This window comes from Loxodonta africana, chromosome 14 (assembly GCF_030014295.1).
Source record: "Loxodonta africana isolate mLoxAfr1 chromosome 14, mLoxAfr1.hap2, whole genome shotgun sequence".
Lineage (NCBI taxonomy): Eukaryota > Metazoa > Chordata > Mammalia > Proboscidea > Elephantidae > Loxodonta > Loxodonta africana.
Genome location: NC_087355.1, coordinates 73,622,300 through 73,650,086, shown reverse-complemented (window position 1 = coordinate 73,650,086; position 27,787 = coordinate 73,622,300). Strand labels below are relative to the sequence as shown.

At 43.4% G+C, this 27,787-nt stretch overlaps 1 protein-coding gene across 1 annotated transcript in view; it reads right to left on the bottom strand.

The window, feature by feature from the left end:
* The window catches only part of FER1L6 (fer-1 like family member 6), a 121,989-nt gene extending 105,974 nt beyond the window's left edge, over window positions 1-16,015 (bottom strand). Inside the window, exons 1-6 of the mRNA XM_003408179.3 lie at window positions 15,507-16,015; window positions 12,050-12,170; window positions 9,001-9,055; window positions 8,774-8,905; window positions 4,974-5,036; window positions 180-258 (exon numbers count right to left, since the gene is read on the bottom strand). Coding sequence (XP_003408227.2) covers window positions 180-258; window positions 4,974-5,036; window positions 8,774-8,905; window positions 9,001-9,055; window positions 12,050-12,170; window positions 15,507-15,582 — 526 coding nt within the window. The 5' untranslated portion in view covers window positions 15,583-16,015. The remainder of the gene's footprint in view (window positions 1-179; window positions 259-4,973; window positions 5,037-8,773; window positions 8,906-9,000; window positions 9,056-12,049; window positions 12,171-15,506) is intronic.
* Between the last annotated feature and the right edge of the window lie 11,772 nt (window positions 16,016-27,787).

Sequence of the window (27,787 nt, the reverse complement as noted above, 5' to 3'; positions counted from 1 at the left end):
TGCTGTCAAGTCAATTCCGACTCATAGCGACCCTATAGGGCAGAGTAGAACTGCCCCGTAGAGTTTCCAAGGAGCACCTGGAGGATTTGAACTGCTGGCCTTTTGGCTAGCAGCTGTAGTACTTTACCACTATGCCACCAGGGTTAGGAGATAGAGATCAGAAAATGATGCTTTCTTACCAGGTTGGTTGTACACAGTCCCCAGGTCTACTTTGAAGGAGCCAATCAGAATGCTTCCTATCAGCTTGTGATGAAAGACCTGAGAAGGGGTGGAGCAATGAGTCCCAGCAGCTCTACATTTGTCTTTGAGGATAAGTCTGCGAAATGGGCTTGTGGTACCGCAAAAAGTGTTCTAGACTTTGACCCTTATCTGGCCTTCACTCTCTTCTGCAGCATAATGAAGTTTGATCATCAAACCTCAGGATTGTAAAAATTCTCCAGGAAGATCTTACCTATACCTCTTCTACCTAGTAGGTTTTCAGTTAACCCAGTATTGAAGGACATCTAATAACTCTCACCGCCTGAAAATTTTCTTCCACCAAATTAACCCTAGTGCAGCTCACCCTTCAACATCCACCTCTGCCTGTGGAAACTCTACCCATCCTTCAATGCCTAGAACAAATGTCACCTCCTCCAAGCAGCCCTCCCTGACTTCCATAGCTGGAAAGGATCCCTTTCTCTTGATCCCCTACAGCACTTTGCTCACAACTTTCTTAGGAAACTCATCACACATAGCCTGGGAAGGTCTGGATATGTACAATATCCAGAAGACGAAAGGTGGTCATCTTCAATATTCTGTCTGATCCGAAGTCAGCAGAATGCCGGGCTCAGTTACAGCCAGACATTTTAATGGTAATGCAATCAAGATGAGAAGGGCTTAAAGGCAGGCAGCAGAGCTGGTGCCAGGTCTGGAAGCCATATTATAAGAGAAACTGCTAAAGAACCAGGAGTAGTTTAACCTTTAACCCAGACAAGAGAAAACTGGGGCCTGTGGAGAAAAGGAAATGGTAACTTGAGTGTTTTCAAATCTGGGAAATGCTGTCATCTAGAAGAAGGTATAGGTTCCCCTGTGTCATTCCCAAGTTACAGGAAGATAGATTTCATATCAACATAAGGACAATTTTTATAACAATTAAAACTTCCCCAAAATGGAATGAGCTTTTCTGTAGGTACTGAGCTCCCCATCACTGGAGCTAATCAAGTAGTGTCCCAAGAATCCCTTGTCACGGAAGTGGTGGAAGAGAATTCTTACACCAGTGAGCAGTTAGACTAGGTGGTCTTTGAGCATACTTCTAACTATAAAATTCTGTGAGTTTTTGGAATCAAGGACAGTTTCCTACTCTCTTCTACCCACCACATGGCCTTGTTTATAATGAATGCTCAATAAACATTCAGTGAATTAATAAATGATTGAATGGTAGATGAATGGAAGGCTTTTGTGGCTTCTAAACAGCTCCTTTGGACAGAGACAATATGAAACAATAAATTCAATTGGCTTCAAGAAAAAAAAACAGCCCTTCCCATGTCCCTTTCCATCGTCTCTCCCTTGCCCAAACTTTCCAAGGGTGTTAGAGAGCCAAGGGGAAGTCAAAACAGCCTGGCTTGAGTAAAGGAGCCATTTACGGCCTCTGAAATACACATGCTCACTCTAAAACCCCCCATGCTTGCAGCTGCTAACGTGGCTTCTCAGAGCCTGAGCAAGAACAGAAACTTGTCTCAAGCTCTGCTCTCCGGTCAAGGGCATCTGGCTCCCTGTGGGCAAATCAGGATAGAAAAGCCCCAAATGAATCTTTAAATAACATAGAGGTCTCCTCAAATCATCCACCCAGAGGTCAAGTGCCAGGCAACCCCAGTGTGGTCAAGCACTGGACCATAGGGATTCTGGGGATGTCTCGCAACTGTGAGCTGGGGGCCCTGCATGCCTCAGGCCACGGCCAGGTGTAGATGGTCTTTGGCACCACCAGGGCGTGCTACAGCCTGGCTGTAATGTCTGCTTAGGGCACTCTCCCTGTTCTTCTCCCACAATGAATTTATTCTGGGCATGCTGACTTGGAGTTCACAAGCCAGCAGAAAAATAGTATTGAATGCCTCCCTCTCAGAGGAGTTTCCCTTTCAAACCATTGGTCTCGGCTCCTAAGTATCATTTAGGGACCAGGGTAGTATCTTCTCCTGACTTAGAGGAACAGATATAGGAAATACCAGTTTTGATCCCCTGCCTACAGAGAGTCGTGATGCTTGTCTAGGATACAATATGAAAATCTGGTTGTTTACTGTTCACAGGAAATCTAGATAGTCCCTTAGGAGCCTATTATAAAGCCAGTCTCACAAACAGGTGGTTGCCTGAGTGATATAACTTAACAGAGTCCTGGTCAGCACCCAGGTTCCAAAATATCTTCTGTGCCACTTGTCATTGTGTCTGAAATTCAAACACTAAGCATGTTTGGCTCCTGATGACTTTTCATTCTTCAAGAGCCCCTAGGAAGGGCAATACCCTAAGTCCACTATTACCCAAGCCTTACTGCAGGACTTTGCTGACAGCCAGCTGTGCTTAAAGGGCACATATAAAGGAGACTGAGTGGGAGATAAAGACAGAGAAGGGAGACTCCAAAGCCAGTTTTTTCTAATTGTGATTGTTGATGTTAGGTGCCGTGGAATTGGTTCCAACTCATGGCAGCCCTATACACAACAGAAGGAAACACAGCCTGGTCCTGCGCCATCCTTACAATCGTTGTTATGCTTGAGCTCATTGTTGTGTAGCCACTGTGTCAATCCACCTTGCTGAGGGTCTTCCTCTTTTCTGCTGACCCTGTACTTTGCCAAGCATTATGTCCTTCTCCAGGAACTCATCCCTCCTGACAACATGTCCAAAGTATGTAAGACTCAGTCTCGCCATTCTCACTTCTATGGAGCATTCTGGTTGCACTTCTTCCAAGACAGATTTGTTCATTCTTTGGCAGTCCACGGTATATTCAATATTCTTTACCAACACCACAATTCAAAGGCGTCAACTCTTCTTCAGTTTTCCTTTTTCATTGTCCAGCTTTCACATGCATATGATGCAATTGAAAATACCATGGCTTGGCTCAGACACACCTTAGTCTTCAAGGTGACATCTTCGCTCTTCAACACTTTCAAGAGGTCCTTTGCAGCAGATTTGCCCAACGCAATGCATCTTTTGATTCCTTGACTGCTGCTTCCATGGCTGTTGATTGTGGATCCAAATAAAATGAAATCCTTGACTACTTCAATCTTTTCTCCGTTTATCATGATGTTGCTTATTGGTCCAGTTGTGAAGATTTTTTTTTTCTTTATGTTGAGGTGTAATCCACACCGAAGGCTGTGGTCTTTGATTTTCATTAGTAAGTGCTTCAAGTCCTCTTCACTTTCAGCAAGCAAGGTAATGTCATCTGCATAATGCAGGTTGTTAATGAGTCTTCCTCCAATCCTGATGCCCCGTTCTTCTTCATATAGTCCAGCTTCTCGAAATATTTGCTCAGCATACAGATTGAATAGGTATGGTGAAAGGATACAACCCTGATGCACACCTTTCCTGACTTTAAACCAATGAGTATCCCCTTGTTCTGTCCAAACAACTGTCTCTTGGTCTCTGTAAAGGTTCCTCATGAGCACGATTAAATGTTCTGGAATTTCCATTCTTTGCAATGTTATCCATAATTTGTTACGATCCACAGAGTTGAATGCCTTTGCATAGTCAATCAATATAACACAGGTAAACATCCTTCTGGTATTCTCTGCTTTCAGCCAGGATCCATCTGACATCAGCAATGATACCCCTGGTTCCACGTCCTCTTCTGAAACCAGCCTGAATTTCTGGCAGTTTCCTGTCGATATATTGAGGCAGCCGTTTTTGAATGATCTTCAGCAAAATTTTCCTTGCGTGTGGTATTAATGATATTGTTCTATAATTTCCACATTTGCTTGCAATTCAGATTTGAGTTGATGTTTCTGTTGAAACGTTTTCTAATTCTCTACGTGTCTTACATTGGCACATAAAGTAGGAATTCTGTTCTTTCAGAGCTATTTGGAAAAGATCACTCACCCTTTGGCCACACCCTCACCCCTGCCGCTCTCAAACATACACATTCTGGGACTCCTCTTCATGAAAGAAGTCATGATTTAGCAGACTGGTGAGATAGATGCCATCTGATAGATACCTTTACTGAGTGGTGTTAAGTTGGTGGTGATCCCATTCAACTTGCCCTTATCTCTCATTTGGGCTACTATGGCTTCAACATGGGCATTTCTGTCCTCCATGAGGTAAGCACGCCTGGATAAGGCACCTGGCTAGACCAGGAAGCTCTCTCTGTCTTCACTCTCCAGATTTGATCTGTGGGAGGTAGCATTTCCCTGGTAGGGTTAGGAAAGGGTCTACCAGCAGACCCAACTGCCTGTGGGTGGGTCCTAAGGTCTACATTCAGAGATAACTATTAAGAAGCCCAGTGGCCACTGTTTGCTCCAAATCAGTCTCTGACCCAGGATTACCATTGATGAAACTGAGATATTTAGTTCCGTTTAGATTCTTGTTTCTATTTCTCCGTTTGTTACCAACTGTGAGGGAAAGGCGTGTGATTAATTACCACTAGTGTGGATACCACCCCAAGAGAGAAACATTAACATTTACTTGATAAATGAAGGAAACGAGCTCAAAATGGTAACCCATTAAGATGTCATTTGAAGCTATGGTTCACATCCACACATTAGGAAGCTACACAATTCAACTCATAATGGCTTTACAGTAGATTACAAGAAACATAGATTTTTCTTAAAATGACTTGTCTTTCCAAACTCCTCTATGCTGGTTACTTCAAGGTCTGTCCTATTGGTTTCAGACTTACCTACCCACACTCATCCTCCTGAATCTATTCATCCCTAAGCATGCTGAGGGTCCTAGAGCATTCCCAATGCCTAGACTCCCTCCCACCTCCCCCTACCCACCAACAATGGTATACTTACAGAGATTTTGATGATCTTGTCAAAAAGATGCACTTGGGGCCCAATGAAGTCGAAGACAAAGTACTGTAAAACATAGAGTTCATTCTAACCATCAACTCCAGGCTTACCTCTAAGCCCCATATTCCTGGAGTGAGTTTAGATCTGCATCATTCTTACCTACTGCTGCCTGGTATTCAATGGCATGAATACACCATCAGTTGATTGACTATCCCTGGTGAAGGTGAATTAGATTGTTTTCAATTTCTAACGTAAGAAAAAAAAAAATGACACCATCTACATCCTTGGACAGGATATGTGTAAGTATTCTTCTGAGAAATGGAGTTGTTGGATCATGGGTTATGTGCATGTGAATTTTTAACAGATAGTATGAAATTTCCTTCCAAAGGAGCTAATCCGTTTTACACTCCTACTAGCAGCATATAAAAATAGCCAACTCACCATATGTTTGCCAACCCTTGATATTGTCACTTCTTTTAATTTTTTTGTCTATAATTAAGGGGGAAAATGGTGCTCAGTGTGGTTTTAATTCAGCGAGAACTTGATAAAGACCTAAATGTCTCAGAATTTTTCCACTTCAAACATCCCTGTGAAAATGCCAAGATCGACTAGGTAGAGAATGAAAAGAACTTACGGACACAGGAGATTTCTAAGATTAAGAAAGTCATTGAATTTTAGAATTCGAGAAATTACCTAGATAAAAATAGGCCCCCATATTTTACAGATGAGAAGACCAAAGAATTTAAAAGACTTGCTGAGGGTTATGAAACAGATAATGCTAGGCCTGGGACCAAACCCTCATTCTCCTGAAGTTATCACACAATGGGTTCAAATATTAGATAGTACACCACCTGATCTGTAAGTCTAGTGCCTCCCAAACATGAGGCTGTATGATTCTAAGATGCAGAAAACTAGAGTGGTGTTTTGTCATAGGTTGTGTGTTTTAGGGACTGTCTTAGTCATCTAGTGCTGCTCTAACAGAAATACCACAAGTGGGTGATTTTAACAAACAGGAATTTATTTTCTCATAGTTTAGGAGGCTAGAACTCTGAACTCAGGGTGCTGGCTCTAGGAAAAGGCTTTCCCTTTCTGTTGGCTCAGAGGAAGGTCCTTGTCTCTTTGAGCATCTGCTCCTGGGACATCTTCATGTGGCTTGGCATCTCTCTTCCCCCATCTCTCCTTCTCTCCCTGGCTAGTTGAATCTCTTTTATATCTCAAAAGAGATTGACTACACCCTAATCCTGCCTCCTTAACATAATAAACATAACCTACACCACACTGACATAGCCTAATCCTACCTCATTAACATAACAAACACAACCCATTCACAAATAGGATTATAACCACAGACAGAGGTTAGGATTTACAACACATATTTGGGGGGGGTCACAATTCAATCCATAACAGGGACTGATGGAAGTGGAGTGAGGGGAAGGCAGGACTTGGAAGCTGTTGTTTACTGGCTTGTTTCTTTTGTTTTTGAACAGCCAGGTAGAGGGATGACATGACATTAGAGATGGGCATAATGGCAGTAGGAAAGGGAGAAGTGACAGCCTGCTTTCAAAGGGCAAAACAGAAAAACCAAAATGTGGAAACAGAAAGATATCATCATACACTATAATAGGAGGTCTCCAAAATGGGGGTGAGTAGACATCAAGGAAAGGGTACATCATGTTCAGTGTCCTCTGTTTAAGAAAACAGAAAATACGTATAACATTTCTGGAAATTTTTCCTTCTGTTTGTTCAAACTTTTTAAAGTTTTGGTGTTCAAAGAGTCTTTTATTCTTTTATGGAAAATTCACTTACATGAAGTTCTTAATTCCCCGATAAGGCTAAATATGTGAGATGCTATGGGATCCTTTGAACTGATAAATTGGTCCCAATATTTTGTGTTTATGGCCTTCATTTGAGGTTCGAGGAGCCCTGGTGCACAGTGGTTAAGAGCTCAGCTGCTCACGAAAAGATTGGCAGTTGGAATCCACCAGCCAGTAAGTCCTTGGAAACCCTGTGGGGCAGTTCTGCTCTGTCCTCTAAGGTCACTATGAGTCAGAATCGGCTCGATGGTAGTGGGTTTGGTTTTGAGTTTTTATTGAGATGTGTGTGTTTTAAATCCATCTGTCTCCCACAGGCTCCCTAGACTTCTGGGCTACACACATTTATCTAGCTGGCAAATATTCTCCAGACCCTCATAACTGATGCCTTCAACATCTGATGGACTTTGAGTTTGAAAATTAGAGAGAAAAGCTGTAATAAAGGTTTTCAGTTCAATTGCTATCCTTTTTTTTTTTTACTTGATTTCCTACTCATTTCACTTGGGCCCAATTTTACCTCATTTATATCTAGGTCTTGTATGCATAAAATAACCACTAATTATAATAATTAACAAATCTGTAGGGTTTTGCCATTTTAAAGTATTTTTTGTGCGTTATCTCATTTGGTCCTTCTCGATGCCAAAAGACGTTTTGAGGGGAAAGTAGGGAGTGAAATGGGCAGGGAAAACTCCTGCCATTTTGTTTTCGTTGGTAATTGCTGTATGGTCGATCCTGACTCATGGAGACCCGCCACTTTCACTCACAGTAAACGGCTCAGAGGCAGGAAGGGCAAAGAGGGAAAGAGGTAAGAGCTCAAACGGGATTTGAGTACTATCTGTTGGTGTCATTATCCACGCTCTCCCTGCCTTCTTTTTCAATTACCGCTCTCATTAGGAAAATAATTAAGAGTTTTCTGCCCTTTTTTTTTTTTTTTTGATAATTCATAGTGTTGAAGTGCCTATGGGGAATGCAAATCTTAACCTCTTTATGGGGCGTTTTGTGATACTTATCAGTCTTTCAAATGCATATATCCTTTGCTCTAGTTATATCATATAAATATTATTACATATAGTAGCAAAAGACTGAAAAACTTTTATATCCATCCATGGGAGACTGACTGGTTTAGTAAATTAGGGTACATCAATACAGTGGAAAGCTCTCCAGCCGTGAAGAAAAAAATGAGATTGAACCGTATGTCCTAATAGGGGTTGATCTCCGGGATACATCGCTTTGTGAAAAGGGCCAAGTCCAGAATGATGTATATAAAATGTTACCGTCTGGGTACAGTATTTGCTTGTATCCTTGGACATGCTTGGAATACTTCTGGAAGGACATACACACACCTGGTGAGCTGGGTGCCTCCGGGGAGGAGGACAAGGGGATTAGAGATCAGAGATAGGAGGGAGACATAGTTTTCTTTATATATCCTTTTATACTCTTTGCATCTCTCACCAAGGTTTTATTTTTTTTAACTGTGAAATATTTTGATTTAAAAAAAAACAGAATTTAGTGTGCTTGATATTTGGAAGCTTCGTGTCTCTCTTTGATGGTTTTTCTGACAGCTTCTACACAGTTTATTACCAACACAACTGTTCTACTTTCAAACCCAGTCTACTTATTTTGAAATTAATGATTAATTTTCCAGTGCCTCTTCCACAAAGAAGAATATGTATCCTCTCACTAACCAATATTCAATCCAGTCCCTTTTTTTAAGATAAGATCCACAGTGAATGAATTTGGTCTTATAAGAAACCAGAAAATGGATCTATTGAAACAAAGCAATGAATATAAACTCTGGAGAATTCCTTGCCTTGCCTTTCCATTATCTTTTTGATAAACTCCATGGGCTGTGTTTATAAGGAGATTCAGACAGTTGGCTGTAGGCTTGGAATAGTGGCTGGGAAACACTGAGGAGGGGTACGACTTTTCTATTTGGCCGAGGAATACTGCAGAAGGGCAGTGAGTAGAATGTTGGTGATCTCCATGACTTACTTCATTATAAAATGGGCTGTTGGTTCCTTCCTTCACTGTGCTTTGCTTCTTCTCATCCCCGATCTCAATGATCACAACTGGGTCAATGTTCTCACCCACCAGTTGGCGGGCCTCAGTGATGGTGATGGCAATCTGTAACACAAATCAGTGTCTTTGCTGTCCCGGAAGTCACTGCTCATTCAGTCAAAAATTGGGGGAGGCAGGGGTAGGAAGGGTTAGCCACTTACTTGATAATTTTGGGATTTGACCTCCCCGTCATGGATCTTAGTCACCAGTTTTGATCTATTAAAAGAAAGTTCAGTGTATTTATTTCATCAAGTAAGAATATACTTTAGGTCCATACGGTGTCGTGTGCCATCAGATTGATTCCAACTCGTAGCAACCCCATGTGACAGAGTGAAACTGCCCCGAAGGGTTTTCTTGACTCCAATCTTTACAGAAGCAGATCACCAGGTCTTTCTTCTGCAGATCTGCTAGGTGGGTTCAAACCACCAATCTATCGGTTAGCACCTGAGCACTTAACCATTGCACCACCAGGGCCCCTTTAAGTCCATACACCATGATAATATTTTCCTGAATATTCCGAAGTGCTCTCATATATATCATGTCACATATTGTTTCTACATCTCCAGGGAGACAAATGTAAATGGATGAATGACGTAACCTCTCTATGCCTCAGTTTCCCCACCCCTAAAAATGGTGCTAATAATACACCTACCACATTAAGTGATTGCTAAGATTAAATAACATCATGCACATAGAGGTTTAACTCAGTGCCTGGCAAGAATAAATGTTAGCTCTTATTAAAAACCAAACCCAGTGCTGTTGAGTCGATTCTGACTCATAGCGACCCTATAGGATAGAATAGAACTGCCCGTAGAGTTTCCAAGGAGGATTCAGACTGCCGACCCTTTGGTTAGCAGCCATAGCACTTAACCACTACGCCACCAGGGTTTCCTAGCTCTTATTATACGTATGAATATAAGTGTTGTTTATTTTTTATTTTATAGATGGAGAAACAAAGATGGGTCAGCAAGTCAATGGCAGAGCTGTGTCTAAATAGGGATGTCCCAATCTCCTGTCTGATCCTCTCCACAGGACCACTGTATCATTTCAATTCTGAGTTTCATGATTTCTTTTGAAAGAATTGGTAAAGGAGAAAATTGGCAGAAACAACCCAAGATGCCATCTCAATGTGATTTCACATCTCAGGGGATTTCATTTACCTGGACTGTCACAGGTAATTGAAAACAGATGTGCAAAACCTGGGCATTTCGAGACTGGATAATAATATAAAGAGATGAAGAATCCCTGTTGTCGCAGAAGCAGCAATGGGTGGAAATGAATTGAGCTCGAGTTCTTACTGGATTTTGTTCTCTTGGTTTCTAGCCATCTCGCATTTGACTTTATTCCATTTTTGCTGATTATAATTAAGTCCAGTAGAGAATAGAGTAAACTAGTAAAAATCTCAAGGCTTTGGGGTCAGACTGATCTGAGTTAGAGTATTTGTTTTCCTAAGTTGTACGACTTTGGGAAAGTTATTTAGCCTTAGTTTCCTCTTCTGAAATGTAAATGATAATTCCTACTTCATAGGGTTACTCTGAAGATTAAAGGAGGTAATGCACATAGGAAAAGGTAGGTTATCATTGAATATACTCATCAATAAAATAGCAAATTCATATTGGTTATTTACTATTGAGAGCTCTGTGCTAGGCTTGGCTAGGGGGAAAAAAAGAGATAAATGGCCTTGACCCTTGCGAACTAACTATCTGGAGGAAAGAGAACAAAATATGAAAGTGTAAAGGATGCAATAGAAAAAATGTCATAGTAGTTCAAAGGAGAGAGAAACTCCTGAGGGTCAGAGTGAGTAATCAACAAAGACTTCACCATGGAGGTTGGCTTTGAGCTGAGGATTGATGGGCGGCTAGAATCTCAGTTGATAAAGAATGGACCAACCAAAGAGACAGAAAAGGCTACTATTCCTGACTTTTCTTCTTCTTGCCTTCCTCCACCTGAGGCTGTTATCCTGGTGAAATAAGTGGCAAGTGATGCGTTGAAGAATATTAAATCCCCACTTTGGGGCTGGGGGTCGGGGTTAGTTATCATGGTGCAGCGCAAAGGAAGGAGGTATGGTGGTGAGCATGTGCATTCAAGGCTCATGTCTTCTCTGAATGTTGACCACCGAGCTATCATCTTCTTTAATTTCCAAGTATTTCCCAATCCCCTCTGCCAACCTGTCATAGCCCAGAAACAACTCAGGATCTGCCGCACAAGGAAGCATTAATTTGCGTTATTAATAGTAACAACCCTGGGTGGAGAAAAGAAGGGACGGGCGTGAGGGATTATCATGAGTAAGAAATTGCATAAATATGGTAGCACTGATAGCACCAATTATTGGCCTCTCTGGCCCCACTCTGATGTGAACTGGCCTTGTGACTTGGGTTGGCCTGTAGAATGCAGCAAAACGACTTTCGCCAGTTCCGAGCCTAGACCTCAAGAGGCCTTTTGTACTTCTATACTCTCTCTTAGAATCCTGCCATTGCCATCATTGGAAGAAGCTCAGACTAGTCTGCTGGAGGATCTCAGATCATGAGAAGGGGATTCCAGTGGTCTCAGCTGAAGCAGTTCTAGACTACGACCAGCAGACCCTCAAAACAAAATGAGCAAAGCTGCCAATCTGACCCATAGCTGACCATAGACACACAAATGATGAATGTGCGATTAGCTGGGACCAGTAAAACCATCCAACTGACCCACAGGCTCATGAGCAATATCACATATTCTTTCTACATCTTACATTACGCCACCCATTTAGGGGAAGTTTTGTTACACATCAATAGCTAACTGATACAACAAACTGCATGCAGAATGCCAGTTTGTTTTCACCTCTTGTTGGGTAGTATAGAAACCATCTTTTCCTTTGGGACAAACACAAAGTTAGGAGAGCTACCACCTTGATAGAACTTTTTAAAGAGCAGCAGGTTAAGTGGCAGCTCCTTAATCTGTCTCTTGCTGCTACAGTTTATGAAAGATTTAAGACCAGAAACGGTAGAGCCAGGACCCTGGCCTGCTGAAGACTGACCAGTACCAAGAGTTCAGCACTGTTATAGAAAAAATTGAGCTGACACAGAACTCTCTTCCTGCCACAGAACTTCGGCTTCTTGAAGACAATGACTAGGTCTTATTCTCCTCTTTTCTCCCCGAGGCTGCAGGGGCACTTGGCACAGAGGAGGTGTTCAGCAAATGTTGGTTGACTGCATGCATCCAGCACTGTACCTTCTCTTCAGAGGCGCTGAGGGGGCAGGAGTGGTAGAAGCATTATTACTGATCAAATCTTCTCTCCGTCCTTCCTGATGGGAAGGCCCCTCCTGGGGAGCATCGGCTTCACCTTGATGATCTAGAGAAGCAAACAAAGAAAGAAAACCCTGTTAAATAGGAAAATGGGGCAATCTAAGCCCTCACTCTGTGCCCAGTACCGTGTTAGACACCGTAAGGGGTACAAGAGAGTATAAGATAGCATGAAAAGTAACATCTTATTGAGAGAAATGCCAGATATATACCTTAATTTTTCTAAAACCTAATGCATCTTCTATCTATTTGCAAAAAAGAGGTGGGGCAGATTTATGTGCATGGTGTTGCGGAAAGGAAATTGGATTACGAGTTTACGGACATGCTTTCTAGTCATGACCCTGGCACTTCCTAGAAATGGAACATTAGACAAGTAAGTTGTTCTCCCTGAACCTCCCAGGTGATGCCATGGCCGCTGGACTGAGGACCAGTTTTGAGCAGCAAGGGTTTCGAAAGCTGTAACAGATAGCATTCTTGAGACCCCCTTCCCATAACCAGGGGTTCTGATTTAATTGATTTTGGATATTGCCTGGATGTGAAGATTTTTAAAGTCTCCGGGTGATATTAACGTGCAGCAAAACTTGAGAACCATTCCTTGGTCTCTACTGGGAAGGACAGCAGGTGGAGAAGGATGGAGAATAGATAGGGGGTGGGGGCAAACAGAAGAGTTCTGCAGAAGGCAGTCTGCTTCACAAGGCTGGGGACACCAATGTCTGCCATCATGTACCCAGAACCTAGCACAGAGTTCAACACCTAGCAGATGTCCCATTAATATTTGTCAAATAATGAATGATCATGGGAGGTATCTGATAACTATTTGTAGGGTAGCTATTTAATGCAGGGATGGATTACCCAGTGAGCAAGTGTTTCACATGCGAAATTATTCACTACCAATGAGTAAGTAAGCACAAGTAAGCCTATGCTTACTTTGCTTACTGGGTAATCCATCCCTGTCAGGGATTGTAAATTTGAAAATAGGCTTTACTTCTGTAAGAAGGTGCTGTGGGGTTGGGAGAGAGACAGATGCAGCCATACCTAGAAGGAGAATCTTTGATGTGGTGAAAAAATGTGAAATTGTTCACCATAGATGATCTGGTAAGCAAAGTAGACACCTTGCTTACCTTGCCTACTGAATAATCTGCCCCTGAGTCAAGGCATGGGTTGAAAGTAATTGGACTTTCAAGACATTAAGACACAATCACTATTCCACAAAGTACAGAGGTAAAAGAGACAGAGACTTTGGCAATCTCCTAACGATTCACCCAGAAAAGCCCTAACTTCCCAGGTCAAGCGAAGAAGGAAAGACCAAAGTCTTACCGACTTTGTTTTGTTAGTCTCCTGCAGGGCCACCGGGCCAGCAGGATAGATGCTATTTACTTTCCAGGAGGGCCCTGATTCCTCCCTGCCCTGTTTGCTTTGTGGGCTGAAGACTAATTAGAATGAACACAGGAGCCAGCTTTGTTACAAGCTCTCTGAAAGTGCCTGTGGTTGACTGCCCTCCATCTCCACCAGCTTGTTCCTTCCTCCCCTGCAGTCAGTAATGGCTCCTTACTGGAGGTTGCCTTTGGGGTAGGGAAGTCCAGGCTCTGGTGTAAGACCAGCCTGGGCTCAGGAGCCAGTTTCTTCACATATTAGCTGTGTGACTTTGGGCAAGTCACTCGCCCTCTCTGAACCTCTGTTGTAAAGTGGGGGCATTTCAGAGTTGTGAATAATGTATGTCATGTAGAATGCAGCAGGATCTTATTAAATATGTCATAAATATTATTATTTTTTATAGTATCCTTGAGGGAAGGGAATGTGTCTTAATCAACTCTGTATCTCCAGGACCTACTACAGTGTTATAATTTCAAGGACACCAGGAAAGACCCCTAAAGCCTTTTCCACCCACCCACTGAAGCCTTCAATTTGATTCAGTAGGCAACTACTTCCATTTAGCTTTAAGCCTTGTCCTCACTTAAAATGTAATGCTTCTTCCCTTTCCCATTCAAGGGTAACTCTTTATCATTATTAGTTATTAACACTTTAGCATGAATGTGTTTCCATACTTTTCTACTGTAATAGGTTTTTCCTGAGGGCAATGGATTGGAGTAAGGTGGGGCACAGGACCACAGGACACCTCCAGTGGCGGGCGGTAAAGAAGGTCCCCCTGCTGAGGAGGTAAGAGGGACAAAGAGGAACCAGATCCACTTCACCATTTTGGTTAAGGTGAACAGTTCCGACAGGCAGGCCCGAACAGACTCTTGTCAGGGCCAACCACTGAAGTCTCCAGAGGATCACCCGGAAACGGTTGATCCTATTCGATTCAATACACATGAACTGTCTATGCTGAGGAGTGCATGGGGGTGTGACAATGGTTAGTGTGCTTGGTCTCTAACCAAAAAGTTGGCTGTTCAAGTCCACCCAGAGGCACCTCAGAAGAAAGGCCTGGTGAATTGCTTTGAAAAATCAGCCACTGAAAACCCTATGGAATACAGTTCTACTCTGACACACATGGGGTTTCCATGAGTTAGAGTCAACTCACAGGCAGCTGGTCACTGGTCTATGCCAGGCCTGGGCTCCACCAGCACAGTTCACACACCACAGGGGGCCTTGACCAGAAAGTCACCCTGGGTCTACATCCCCACTCCACTGCCTCCTCCCAGCTCAGGGCTGGCTTCATGGGGGTGAGGTCTGCACAACAGCACAGGACTCACTCAGAAGGACCCCGCGCTTGGCTTAGTGTTCTGCTGCCGCCATCTTGAAATTCTCACTACCATCTTAACAAACTGCTCTGCTTTTTCATTGGACCCTGCAATTTATATAGCTGGTCCTTTCCACACTTTATTTAATCTCCCCTCTCTGTATCCTCATTCATGAAACTGAGATAATGATGCCTACCTGCTAAGACTGAGGAGGGACCTGGATGAGACCACACATGTAAAGCCTCCAGCAGAGGCCCCTCCCATAGTAGCTGCTCTCCCCACTCTTCAAAGTGTCTCCACATTCAACATGTCATGTAATCTTCGCCACAGTTGTGTGAGGTCCACCCAGCAACCCATGTCATGCCCATTTGACAGAGGGAGAAACTAAGACTCGGAGAAACTGAGTGACTTACCTGGGCTACAGAGCAAATTAGAGCAGAAACTGGAGCTTGAACCCTGTCACTGCCTCCTCTTTGGGGCCCTTCCACTGCTTCACTCACCCCTATCCCTGTTGACCCAATGACCTGGGTCACTGGGCCCACACCTGTGATTGGTCCAGGGTCAGGACTCAGCAGGCAGCACGTTTCCTGCCTCGCTCTGTGATGTGTGGAGTGGAGAGGGGATTTCAGGCTCAGCCAAGGAGGGGTCCCCTCTATACAGTCATCAGGTCCAAGGCAGCAGTCAGCCCTCTGAGAAAGCCTCACCTTTTGCAGCCTTATTAGCTAGGGTTAACCCCTTCTCTGCTTTATTCTTCTTCTTCTTCAGCTTTAGCCCAAACATCCCCTTTCTGAAAAGAAGAAGAAAAACTAAATGACACAGCAGTAGTAACTTTGGGTCATTCAGTCATGTTATCAGTTGCTTTCGAGTTGATTCCAACTCATGGCAACCCCATATGCTTCAGAGTAGAACTGTGCTCCATAGGCAGAAAGTAAACACAGACACACGGGGTTCTCCTGGAAGTGAACCAGCCTCCTCAACTGCCCAGGACAGGCATCAAAAGACAAGTGCCAGGAGGGCTCAATGAGCACTCCAGAGAATTCTACTTTTGCAGAAACCAGGAAAACTTAACTTGAGCAGAACTGTGAGGCCTACCTGGAACCGCACTTAAATGAGGCAGAGTGCAAATATTAGCAACAATACCTAGCGTTTCTCCTCACTCACCCTGTGCCAGGCATGGTGCTAGGCACTCAAAGGAATGACATCATTTGATCATCACAACAATCGTATAATCCCCAACTTACAGGTGAGAAACCAAGGCCCAGAGAAGATAGGTAATATTTCTGCAGTCGCACAGCTCCTAAGCAGCAGAGTTATCACCAGAACTCAGATCTGTCTGGTTTCAGAGCCCAGGCTCTAACCATGGGCAGTCCTGAGCCTCCCAGTTCCCCTGAGCAGAGGGAATGCCCCCACCAGAGCTGGGCAAGAAGCTCTGGGACTTAATGACATCACATCACAAGCATACAGCTGAGCTGACACATGGTATGTACCCAAACTGTAAACTACTATTACTGTTATTCATCATACTCATAGCGACCCTATAGAACAGAGATGGCAGCAGGTTTTGTTTTATTACTGTTGTTATTGGCTATGAGCAGGAAGCCATCCTGGGCTTCACAGGAAAGGGCCCTGGTCCACTGTGTCTAACAGACAACACGAGGATCTCCCTCTACCTGCCTCCTGAGAGAATCCCTTTCTGGAGCTGAGGGACAGAAGAGCTTGTGGCTCCAGATGGAAGGATGGATAGACACTGCTCAGAGGCAATTCCCAGCCTTGTTTCAGGCAGGCTCATGGAGCCAACTCATTTGAGGGAGGAGGAACAAGGAAGTATACGTTTGGAGAAGACAGGAGGAGGCAGAAGCAAAGGCTCGTAGCTTACTCAGGTGAACGTTATGCAGTCCTGGAGCAATGCATGAAAAGTAGGAGAACAATAAAGTTTTTATTAGGACTTATGAGCTGGTGTAGTGGTTAAGATTGGAGATACACAGTCACAGTGTCGGATTCTAATCCTGGTGCTATCCTTGTGACCTAGAACATGTCACTTAACCTCTCTGCACTTCAGGGTCCTCATCTGTATAATGAGGATGATAATACTAGGCACTTGCTGGAAGATAAATTGAGATAACAAATGTAAGCATTTAGCACAGTGCCTGTACATAGTAATTGCTCAAAAAACGTTAGTTGTTTATTATTCTAAGGGATAGGATTAGGACCAGTGCGTGGAATCTACCAGGAGCAGATGTCCACTCTGTTTATCTGTTTAAGCCCTGCCTTTTGATCCAGAAGCCTCCACAGATGGTGCTGTCTCAACAGTGGGATGGGTTGAGTTGGGAGGCGGTGAGTTCCTTGTTCCTGGAGGTGTACCAACAGAAGCCCGAGGACCACTGGTAAAGGATGTTGTAGTGATGACAAGTATCAGAATGTGGGGGTGGGGAAAGACTTTCCTGGGGGACCTCAGAGGTTCCTTGAGACCTTGAGATACACAATAGAATAGAAAGAATGGGCTCTAGAACCACCCAGACATGGATGGGACTCCCAACTCCTTGGACAAGTCACAGCCCCTCTCTGAGCTCAGCTTGCTAATGTGTATAATGGAGATCATAATAAAGTACTTGCTTTACAGAATTGTGTGAATCAAATCAAGTAAGTGAAGCACATAGGATGGTGCCTGCTATATAAAAGTGCTGAATAAGAATCAGGGACCTTCTCAGAAGTAGCGTTTTTTCCCTCTTGATTTGCCAACAATCTTTCTGATAAGAACATCATTAACTCTCCTGGGAGGCTCTGAAGAACATACACAAGGGAGATTCCCCTTTTCCAAAACCACTAAAATAGAACTTCCAGTGATAGTTCTCACTATTCTGTTTTCAAAGAGTAGTTACCAAGCAGAAGACCCAAGGGAGAAAAGGCCAGTACCTTTCCAAACCCTGAACTGACATGTGGTCCCAAGGGCTCGCTGCCATTGTCATTTCACAGAGGCAGAATCCTATGTCCTGGAAACTTGGCCAGTGGGCTCTGCAGATGCCTCAGTGAGTATTTGAAAAGGCTGATTCCCTTCTATCCGCAAACAGAAAGTTTCTACTAATAATGATGGTATCTACCAGAAGGGGCCATCCATACTGTGGTTGGCCTCAGCATTCTAGATTGTCTTATAAGGAAACCAGTGATGGAGGCATTGAGGCATGCCCAATGTTGCTGCCTTGGACAGAAGAAGAGAGACCCCACCTCTTAGAGACAGGCACCCTGCCCCTCTGAAACCAAGAACTGACTCAGGCTATTCATTAGAGTCAGCTAAGGAAGCTTTAAAAATACCAATATCTGGACCTCACCTTCAAAGATTCTGATTTAACTGATCAGGGGGAGAGCTGGTGTTGAGAAGCTCTTGCCCAAGCACAGCTCAGACCCTCCTTCAGAATAAGCCAAGGAAACCTTCCAGTAAAGCTCAAAGGACTTCCAACCAGCTTGGCCCTCTTGGATGGGTTGACGGTTGTTTCACAAACACACAAAATTGTTTGCCTGAAGCCATGAGTCAGTCATCAAGGGCACCCTCAGCATGACTCCCAGCATGAAAAGGCTTCTTGATGAGAACTAATTTCTCCCGCGCAGCCCCATGCTCTCCAGTAGTAGATGGGCAGCACTGCTCACCAGCCCAGAACACTGGTGCCACTGGAACATCGCAATTTGGAGACTCAAGACCCAACTCAGGGGCCTGCTTGCACCCATTAGCTAGATCTAGAATTTGGAGCTGGATACTTAACTCAGATAAGCATGCTTCTTCACATGTGACACAAGGCATTACCCAATTTCTTACCAAATTCTAGGGACCAAAATTCATTGCCATTGAGTCAATTCTGACTCATAGTGACCCTACAGGACAGAGTAGACCTGGCCCATAGGGTTTCCAAGGAGCAGCTGGTAGACTGGAGCTGCTGACCTTTTGGTTAGCAGCCGACCTAAGCGGGGGGTGTATAAAATAGGAAATAATGTTTGTAAAGTCTAAAGCATGTTATGATATATATTACATAGCATGTTGATGACAAGAAAACGTGCTATGATATCGCCGAGTTTGATTTTTTTTTATAATATATTGAGCACTTACTATGTGCCAGCAACACCACTTTACCCACATGATCGCCTTATATTCCCACATCATATCCACAAGGTAGATGCTGTTATTATCCTCATCTTACAAATGAGAACTTGTCAGAGGTTTCTAGTCAATAGATTGGAATCAACCAGTAAATCAGAAAGACTTACCCGGTAAGTCTCCAAGGCACACACCCCCTCTCCAGTTTGCTAAGAATTCCAGCCCGGGTACCCTCCCACTTCACTCAAAGGATGGAGTTCTCTGGTTTGAGATCAATTGAATCTCCTCCCGGGGGCACCCAGGATTAGTTGAGACACACAGAAACCCCCATACCAACCTGTTCTCCTCAGGGTGAAATCTACCATGAGTCCGATATCTGTATTCAAACAATAAGAACATTAAGTATTGCACGTGTTAGGCTTGCTTCAGCACATCTGTTCAAGGTGGAGTTGCTCCATGTTAAAGCCCAGCACCTGAACTGCCAGTGAGGCACCCAGCCTGGCACGGAGAAAAAGGAGCTGGACAACCGAAGTTTGGGTCTCACCTACACCACTTTCTATGTCACTAGGGTTGACCAGGTGACTGCTCTGAGCTTCAGGTCCTATTCTACAGGAAGTAGCAATAAGGTTAACTTGGCTTTCTTCACTGGGGTATTATAGGTACAACTTTATCATTATAAACTGTTGTAAACTCTACAAGTAGCTAATTTAATGTCATGTTCATGGTTCACAACTAGAGTCACCATGTGGTTTCCCACTGTGTCTCCAGATTTCCTTTCTGGAATCATCTTTTCTATGTTCAGTGCAGAATAGAAGCGGCTCAGGCCAAGTAGCCAAACAGTAAGTTAATTGTGCCAATGATGTGATGCGTACTGGCCTCTGCTGCTCATCCCCACCTGAGGGGACACAGGGTGCAGCTTACCTGTGCACCTTACCTTCCAAACCCAAGCCATAACACCCAGTATGGGAAAAAAAAAAAAACTTGTCTGATTAGTGAATTTATTTATATGAAAACTCTTACAAACTATTAAGAACTAAATTACGATTAATTATATATTTAATAAAAATCTCTTTATCAAAAGAATTAATTTGCATACAATTGAGTCTCCCTCGAAAACAAACAAAAAACTGCTGGATCCATTGGCAATTCCAGATGAGTATCCAAAAAATTTTTTTAATTAAATTTTGGCCCCTACCTCATACCTTATGTAAAAATCAATACCAGATATATTTATATTTAAAACATTAAAGGTAAAAAAAAATAGAGCTCTTAGAAGAAAACATAGGAGATACATTCATAACCTTGGATTAGGTAAAATGATCTTAAATAGGGCAAAAAATGCATTAACAGTAATGGAAAATGTTGAGGTATTGAACTTGTTCACCAGAAGACATCATTAAGAGAATGAAAATGTAAGCTATATAGTAAAAGAAAATACTTAAAATACATAATCTGATTAAGGACTCATATTCAGAATATATTAAAAACACCTGTACATAGATAACCTAATAGACAAGAAACTTTGAAAAAATATTCACAATTGAGGATATCCGAATAGCCAAAAAACATATGAAAATGTATTCAACCTCACTATTCATCAAGGAAGGACATAAAGAAAAACCACTACCACCACCAAAAAAAAACAAACCAAACCAAATGCGTTGGCATCGAGTTGATTCTGACTCATAGTGACCCTATAGGACAAAGTAGAACTGCCCCATAGGGTTTCCAAGGAGTGGCTGGTGGATTCGAGCTACCTACCTTTTGGATCAACGGTGGTTAAGCTGAATGCTTAACCACCGTTGATCCACAAGGGCTCCATATCACCAGATTGGCTAAAATTTGTGACTAACCATACCAAATGTTGGCAAGAATGTGAGAGCAAGGAACTCTCATATACTATTGGTGGGTGTGTACATGGGTACAGTCGCTTTGGAAAACTGAGAGCATCTACTAATTCTGAACATAGACACACACTATGTGTCAAGTGTTGCACTCCTATGAATATACCCAATAGAAATGCATACATTTATGCATCAAAATATGCATATAAGAACATTCACAGTAACATTCCTAAGAGCCAAAAAATGGAAAAAATCCAACTATCCATTAACAGAATAATTGATAAATTGTGGCACACACATACAATGGAATCCTTACAAAAATACAAAAGGTTGAACTATCGCCACATGCAATGAAAGGAAAAAAAAAAAATCTCATCAACGTCATGTTGAGCAAAAGAAGCCAGTCACAAAAGGTTACATAGTACATGATTCCATAGAGCAGTTCTTTGTTGGGGAGTAATAACTAGGAAAGGACATAAAGAGGGCTTGTATTATTCTCATAACGTATTTTTTATTGTGATAGTTGTTACATGGATGCCTTAGTCATCTAGTGCTGCTGTAACAGAAAGCACAAGTGGATAGCTTTAACAAAGAGAGATTTATTTTCTCACAGTCTAGTAGGCTAGAAGTCCAAACTCAGACCTTCATCTCCAGGGGAAGGCTTTCTCTCTCTGTCAGCTCTGGAGCAAGGGCCTTCTCATCAATCTTCCCCCGGACTAGGAGCTTCTCTGCCCAGAAACCCCGGGTCCGAAGGACGCACTCTGCTCCCGGCACTGCTTTTTTGGTGGTATGAGGTCCCATTGTCGCTCTGCTTGGTTCTGTCTTTTATATCTCAAAAGAGACTGCCTCAAGACACAATCTAGTCTTGTACATTGAGTCCTGCCTCACTAACACAACTGCCACCCATTCCCCCTCATTAACATCATAGAGGCAGGATTTACAACATATCGGAGAATCACATCAGATAACAAAATGGTGGATAATCATACAATACCAGGAGTCATGGCGCAGCCAAACTGATACACACCTTTTTGGGGAGACATAATTCAATCCATGACATTGGATATATTCACTTTGTGAAAATTTTTCAAGTCATGCACTTACGGTTTGTGCATTTTTTTCTGTGTATACGTGATGCTTCAATAAAAACTTTAATTTAAAAAAAAGCATAGATTTGATTAAAAGCCCTGGTTTTAATATCAGCTCAGCTGCCTGGTAGTATGATTTCAGAAGTTTCTTGGGAAGCAATGTGCAAATTTGCATAGAGGCCTAGGAAAGGAATGGAGATCCTTTTGAGATCCAACGTTATTAGAAATATTCTGGTGAATTGGGGTTGTCTCCAACTGTAGTTCACTAGCAGGAAAGAAAACCAAGGACCCCGGCATAGAAAGGGGTATTTACCATGAAGATAAATAGCCCTAAACTGGTGACCAGTGCCCAATACCAAGACTAGATGGTTATGGGGAAGCCGGTGCTGGTCCAGGGTATGGCTGAGACTGGAAGCCCCTCCTGACTCCAGCGCCTTGGCTGGGCGGGCATCCAAGTTCAGACCAAGATATTGTAGCCTAAGGAGTCTTGGAACCATCCTTTATCAAAGAATCAACTTACCTTTGTTATGAGTTTAATTGTGTCCCCCCAAAAGTTGTGTTGAAGTCCTTACTCCTGTACCTGTGAATGTGACCTTGTTTGGAAATAAGGGTTTTCTTTTGTTGTATTAATAAGGCCATGTTATGTTAATGAAGGAGTAGGGTGGGTCCTTAGCCTAATTCTTTCTGAGTAATGTTTTCTAAAAAGAGCAGAATAGACACAAACACACACATAGAGGGAAGAGGCCATGTAAGGAACCATCTATAAGCCAAGAGGCAAAAAGCCTTCCCCTGGAGCTAGCATCCTGAATTTGAACTTCCAGCCTCCTAGCCTGTGAGAGAATAAGTCACTCTTTGTTAAAGCCATCCACTTGTGGTATTTCGGTGACAGCAGCCCTAGATGACTAAGACACCAAGGAATGCCAAGGAATGCCTGGGGCTTCCGACAAGGAAGGCCCCTCCCTTAGAACTGATACTCTGATTTGGACTTCTAGCCTCCCAAATCATAAGACAATAAATTTCTGTTCTTCAAAGCCACCCACCTGTGATATTTTTTGTTATAGCAGGACTAGCAAACTAAGATAACCTCCTTTTCAACAGGAATATAATTTGGAATGACAGGAGCAATATTTGTGACCACTAACGGACTGATCTTCCCTCTTTGGTATTTGAAAGCAAAAGTGCCCTTTGGGCTTCCAGACCAATTTAAAAGTAGGAAAGTATATCTTCAAGAAAGGGAAGCTGAATATTTTGCTAAAATTGGGGAGTTGAGGGCTCAAGCAACTACTTTAAATATTAATAGACAAAGAGAACTTTTTTGCACTGTATGCAAGTGAAGTAGGTCACTCTCCTACATATTGTCTGCATGTATGTCACTCTTGCCTGTAGCCAGTGTGTTAGGTATACTTTATGCATAATAGGCATTCAAGTTGTACTTGTTTTATTTGGTTAAGGGCTCAGCTGCTAAACAAAAGGTCAGCAGTTCAAATCTACTGGGTGCTTCTTGGAAACCCTATGGGACAGTTTTACTCTGTCCTCCAGGGCTTCTATGAGTTGGAATCTACTCAACGGCCAAGTCTGCCTGTGCTTGTTTGCTTCCCATGATGAGGAACTTACTACCTCACAACACAATGAACAGATGATTACAGATACTCTGAAAATATGCAATGAGGGGGAAATGAGAATTCATATTAGTTCCTCCAAGAGAACAAAAACAAAACAGTTCAGAGTAAGTCATAACAGTACTATGCAATTTTGGCCAAGAAGAGATGAAGAATAAAATCATTTCCACATCTATCTTTGGGCAGAATAACTACATTAAAGAGGTTGAGCTGAAGCTGGGGTTGGAAAATGAATTCTAGATATTCACACTTAGAGGGATTTTCTGATGATCTCAAATCCAGATGTCTGTCCAATGGTTTTAGGGTGGGAGTGACAGAAGGAAGCCCAAGTAGATGACAAGGGGGTACACAATCCACCCACCACTTCTCTTCCCACTGCTTCAACCTGAAAGGACCCATTTTTCTCTGTTTTACAAATTGAGAGTTTGAGTCATGTATGAATGAACATATATTTTTAAATTTGCAAACCACCAATCAAGACCAAACTACTCATTCAACAGATAGAGAAACCGAGGCCCTGAAAAAAGAAGGAACCAGTTCGAGGTCATATGAATGTTTATTGAAAGAGCTGGGACTTCTGAACCTCCATTTACCCCGTGATTACCCTCCAGGAATGCTAAGACCTCAGCAAGAACATGAATCCCCATACACCTAGGCTGGGCTAACTCGGATCACAGATGCACCTCAAATCCTGTCCATTCAAAACCACTTTTTCCTTCAACAGAGCTCACATCAGAGCTTCTGGGCATCCCATAAAATATTCCAAGGGGTTAAAAATGATCGCTTAATTACTTCTTTCTACATACTTAAAAAAGAAAAATGAAAGAAAATTCATGTGTTAAAAGCAAAAGCAGCTCAGCATTGAAAAGGGAAGACTAGGGTATTTCAAGTATCACTCTGCAAAGGATCTTATTCCATTAATGGCTTTTGCAAGCAAGAGGAGGGAAAATCTACTTCACTCAAGCTGATTAGTTTCGAGGGTAAAAATTTTAATTAGTGCAGTTGGATGAACTCTCTAATCAGTTAAAATTTGAAATATAACGAGGTAATGCAATGACATTATTCATAAACAACTCCCAGTCATCTGTAGCCCAGACACGATCTTAGAGGAAAAAAAAAAATCCCCACCAGAAAGTCCTTGCCTCAGTTTTCATGGGTGTCCTTCACACAAGGAAATAAACAAGACTCATCTATCAAGCCCTTGCAATCAAGCAGAACCTGAAGGAACTTTGGAGAGGCTTACAAAACAACTTGTCTCGAGTGAGCCTTCTGAGTGAGATTCAGATAAAACAGGATCGCATCAAGCCTTCTCCCCATCACTCTGCCGAGACATTCTGAAGGGCTGTTCAGTTTTCTTTCAAATGACTTTTGCAAAAGCTGGAGTTTAGCCTTTCCAGGAGGAGGAGGAAACAGCTCTCAGCCCAGCTGGCTTCTCCAGGAGTATCTGTCCTTGGAGTTTCAGTCTTAGCTCAAGGTCAAACTCTGAGTTCCAAACGTGCACAGCCTTCCCAGTCCTGTCCCTCCCAGTCTCAACTTGGAAATGCCAAAGAGAAGGGGGTCTAAAGTCATGCCTAGTCCAAGCCTTGAATTCAGGAGACTCTCAGTAAAGATTTGCTGTCGGAGATGATGATAATAAACTCGCAAACCTCACAAACAATGAGGAAGGCCTCATTGACCCCAATCCCCCATTGGAACTGGAGAAAGTCAACATTTTGAACTTCTATATAGCCAGGATACATTACTCTCTAGGCCTTCTTAAAACCTCCAGTTTACAGCGTGACACGTGCGCACACATAGAACAAAGGGGGTGTGAGGCTAATAGACGATGTGGGAATAAGAGCCAAGATCCCGAGGAGCTGACAGTGACAGCAGATTTTAGCCGTATGATGTGTTTCCCTTCCCCGAGTGCTTTGTATTACATGGGACCATCACAGAAGCCTGTGAGGGCAGAAGACTCGTAGAATTTTCATAGTGTAACTGGGGAAGATACTCAGGACTGACTGTGGACTCTACTACTTAAAACCTGCATGACCTGGAGGAAACTGCTTAACCTCTCTGTGCCTCTGTTTCCTCATCTGTCAAATGGGTATCAAAAAGTGCTTACCTAATAGAATGATGGGGGTTATCGTATATGTAGAGCAGCTCCTAGCACATAAAAGAGCTGCTATTATTCTTGGTCGAAGACGAGAAAACTGAGGTTCAGAGAATTTGACAACTTGCTCGAAGTTACCCAACTATAAACTGGCCAATCTGGGAACAGAACCAGATCTCCTCACTGCTGGCTGAATATTTTTCCTTCAAGACCACTGTGGGATTGAATCAATAAACAGCTCTCCATTGTACAATGTACTATTTCTTCAATATATTCATCCATCTTAATATTGTTCTCCAAAGTGCCCTGGCACAGTCTTAATAGCTACAGTTCACTGAGCATGTGGGGGTGAGCCAGCCACTGAGCTAAATGCTCTCTGTACAATTTTTAATTTAATCCTCCCAACAACTATCTGAGGGAAGTGTTCTATCCCTCTTTCAGCTGAAGAAATTGAGGTCTACAAGGTTAAGTAACCTGTTTAAGGTCCCCCAGTTGTGAGCTGCAGAGCTGGAATCAAACCCTGACCTGTCATATCTCTGCTCTATGCTACCTCACAAATATCAGTCTTGTCAAGCACCTAATAAGAGTCAGATACTGCATAGTCCTCACTTCCCAGGTGGGAACACTGAAGCTTAGAGAGGTTAGAGAACTTGCCCACAACCACACAGCAGTCTGTTACCAAACCCCAGCCTCTTAGCACTCCGTTCAGAACGAAACCCATGATGACCCAGGTCTCTAACGACCAGCAGAGGGGTAGCACCCCCAAGGGCTTTGTAGCCATCCAACCTACAGCTGAAGGCACCCTTAGACCTCAGTAATGAGGCAGCAAGGCCCCTGGCTGCAGATGGTTCACGCTTACCAACTTCGTAAACCAAAGGCAGGTCAGCAGGGCAGGAGCAAACAGCACTTGTCCTGGGAGGAAGGCTCCTCTCCAGAGTCCAGTGGCCCGTGGAATGTATGGAGCACCAGCTACCCCCTCCTGCAGGGTGTGCCGCCTCCCAGGAAATGCCCTTTCTGTGTGGGAGCCTGCCTATCTCTGTTTGAAATGGAGCACCCTTGGCTTGGCTCGGCACCCAGGCCCAAGACTCTGATCGGCAAACACGGCAGCTCTGAGTAGGTCCTCAGAGGAGGGGCCACCAAGGTGCTCTTATTCCAGGCCAGGAAGCCACAGGTAGATCAAGATTCAAAGAGCCCAGCTCCAGACAGTGTCAGAGGCCTGGACGCTTCCCAGCCTTCTCCCTCAGGGTCTCTGCACCTGCTTCACTCAGTGCCTGGGATCCACATGCACTCAAGCACCTCCTAGCCTGGCTAACGCTGTCCCACCTTCAGCAGTCAGTTAGCATCACATTCTCAGAAAGGCCTTCCGGGGTGCCCCAGGCTCACCATCTATACTGCCAGGGTCACCAGACCCCAAGCTCTATGCTCTCCGTGTTCCCAGGGCTTTTTCTTTTCATCACTATACACGCCCATTGCTGTCGAGTCAATTCTGACTCATAGAGACCCTAAAGGACAGAGTGGAACTGTCCCATAGAGTTTCCAAGGAGTGCCTGGTGGATTCAAACTGCCGACCTTTTGTTTAGCAGCTGAACTCTTAACCACTATGCCACCATGGTTTCCCATCACTATACAGAGTCTGTAATTTTATGTTTACATGATTTTTTCATTAGTGTTCACCATCATTAGACAAAAATCTCTGTGAGGGCAGGATCTCTGTCCATTTGATCCACTTTGTCTCCCCAGTGTTGTTACCTGCTGCCAGGCAGGCCTCCCACTCATGGCAACCCCATGCACAATGGAACAAAACACGGCCCAGTTCTACACCATCCCCATGATCAGTTGCGAATCAGACCGTTGTGATCCTTAGGGTTTTTGCTGGCTGATTTTCAGATGTAGAACACCAGATCTTTCTTCCTAGTCCATCTTAGTCTGATAGCGGTGCTGAAACCTGTCAATATGCAAGCCTCCACTGACAGATGGGTGATGGCAGTGCACGAGGTACCTTGCTGGGAATGGAACCTGAATCTCCCACCTGGAAGTCAAGAATTTTTCCACTGAACCACCACTGCCCTCCAGCACAGCGTAAAGCAAAAAAACCAACCTGTCACTATCCAGCCAATTACAACTCAGGACAGAGGAGAACTGCCCCCACAGGGTTTCCAAGACTGTAATCTTTACAGAAGCAGACTATCACATCTTTCTCCCGTGGAGTGACTGGTGGGTTCCAACTGCTGACCTTTCAGTTAGTAGCTGAGCACTTA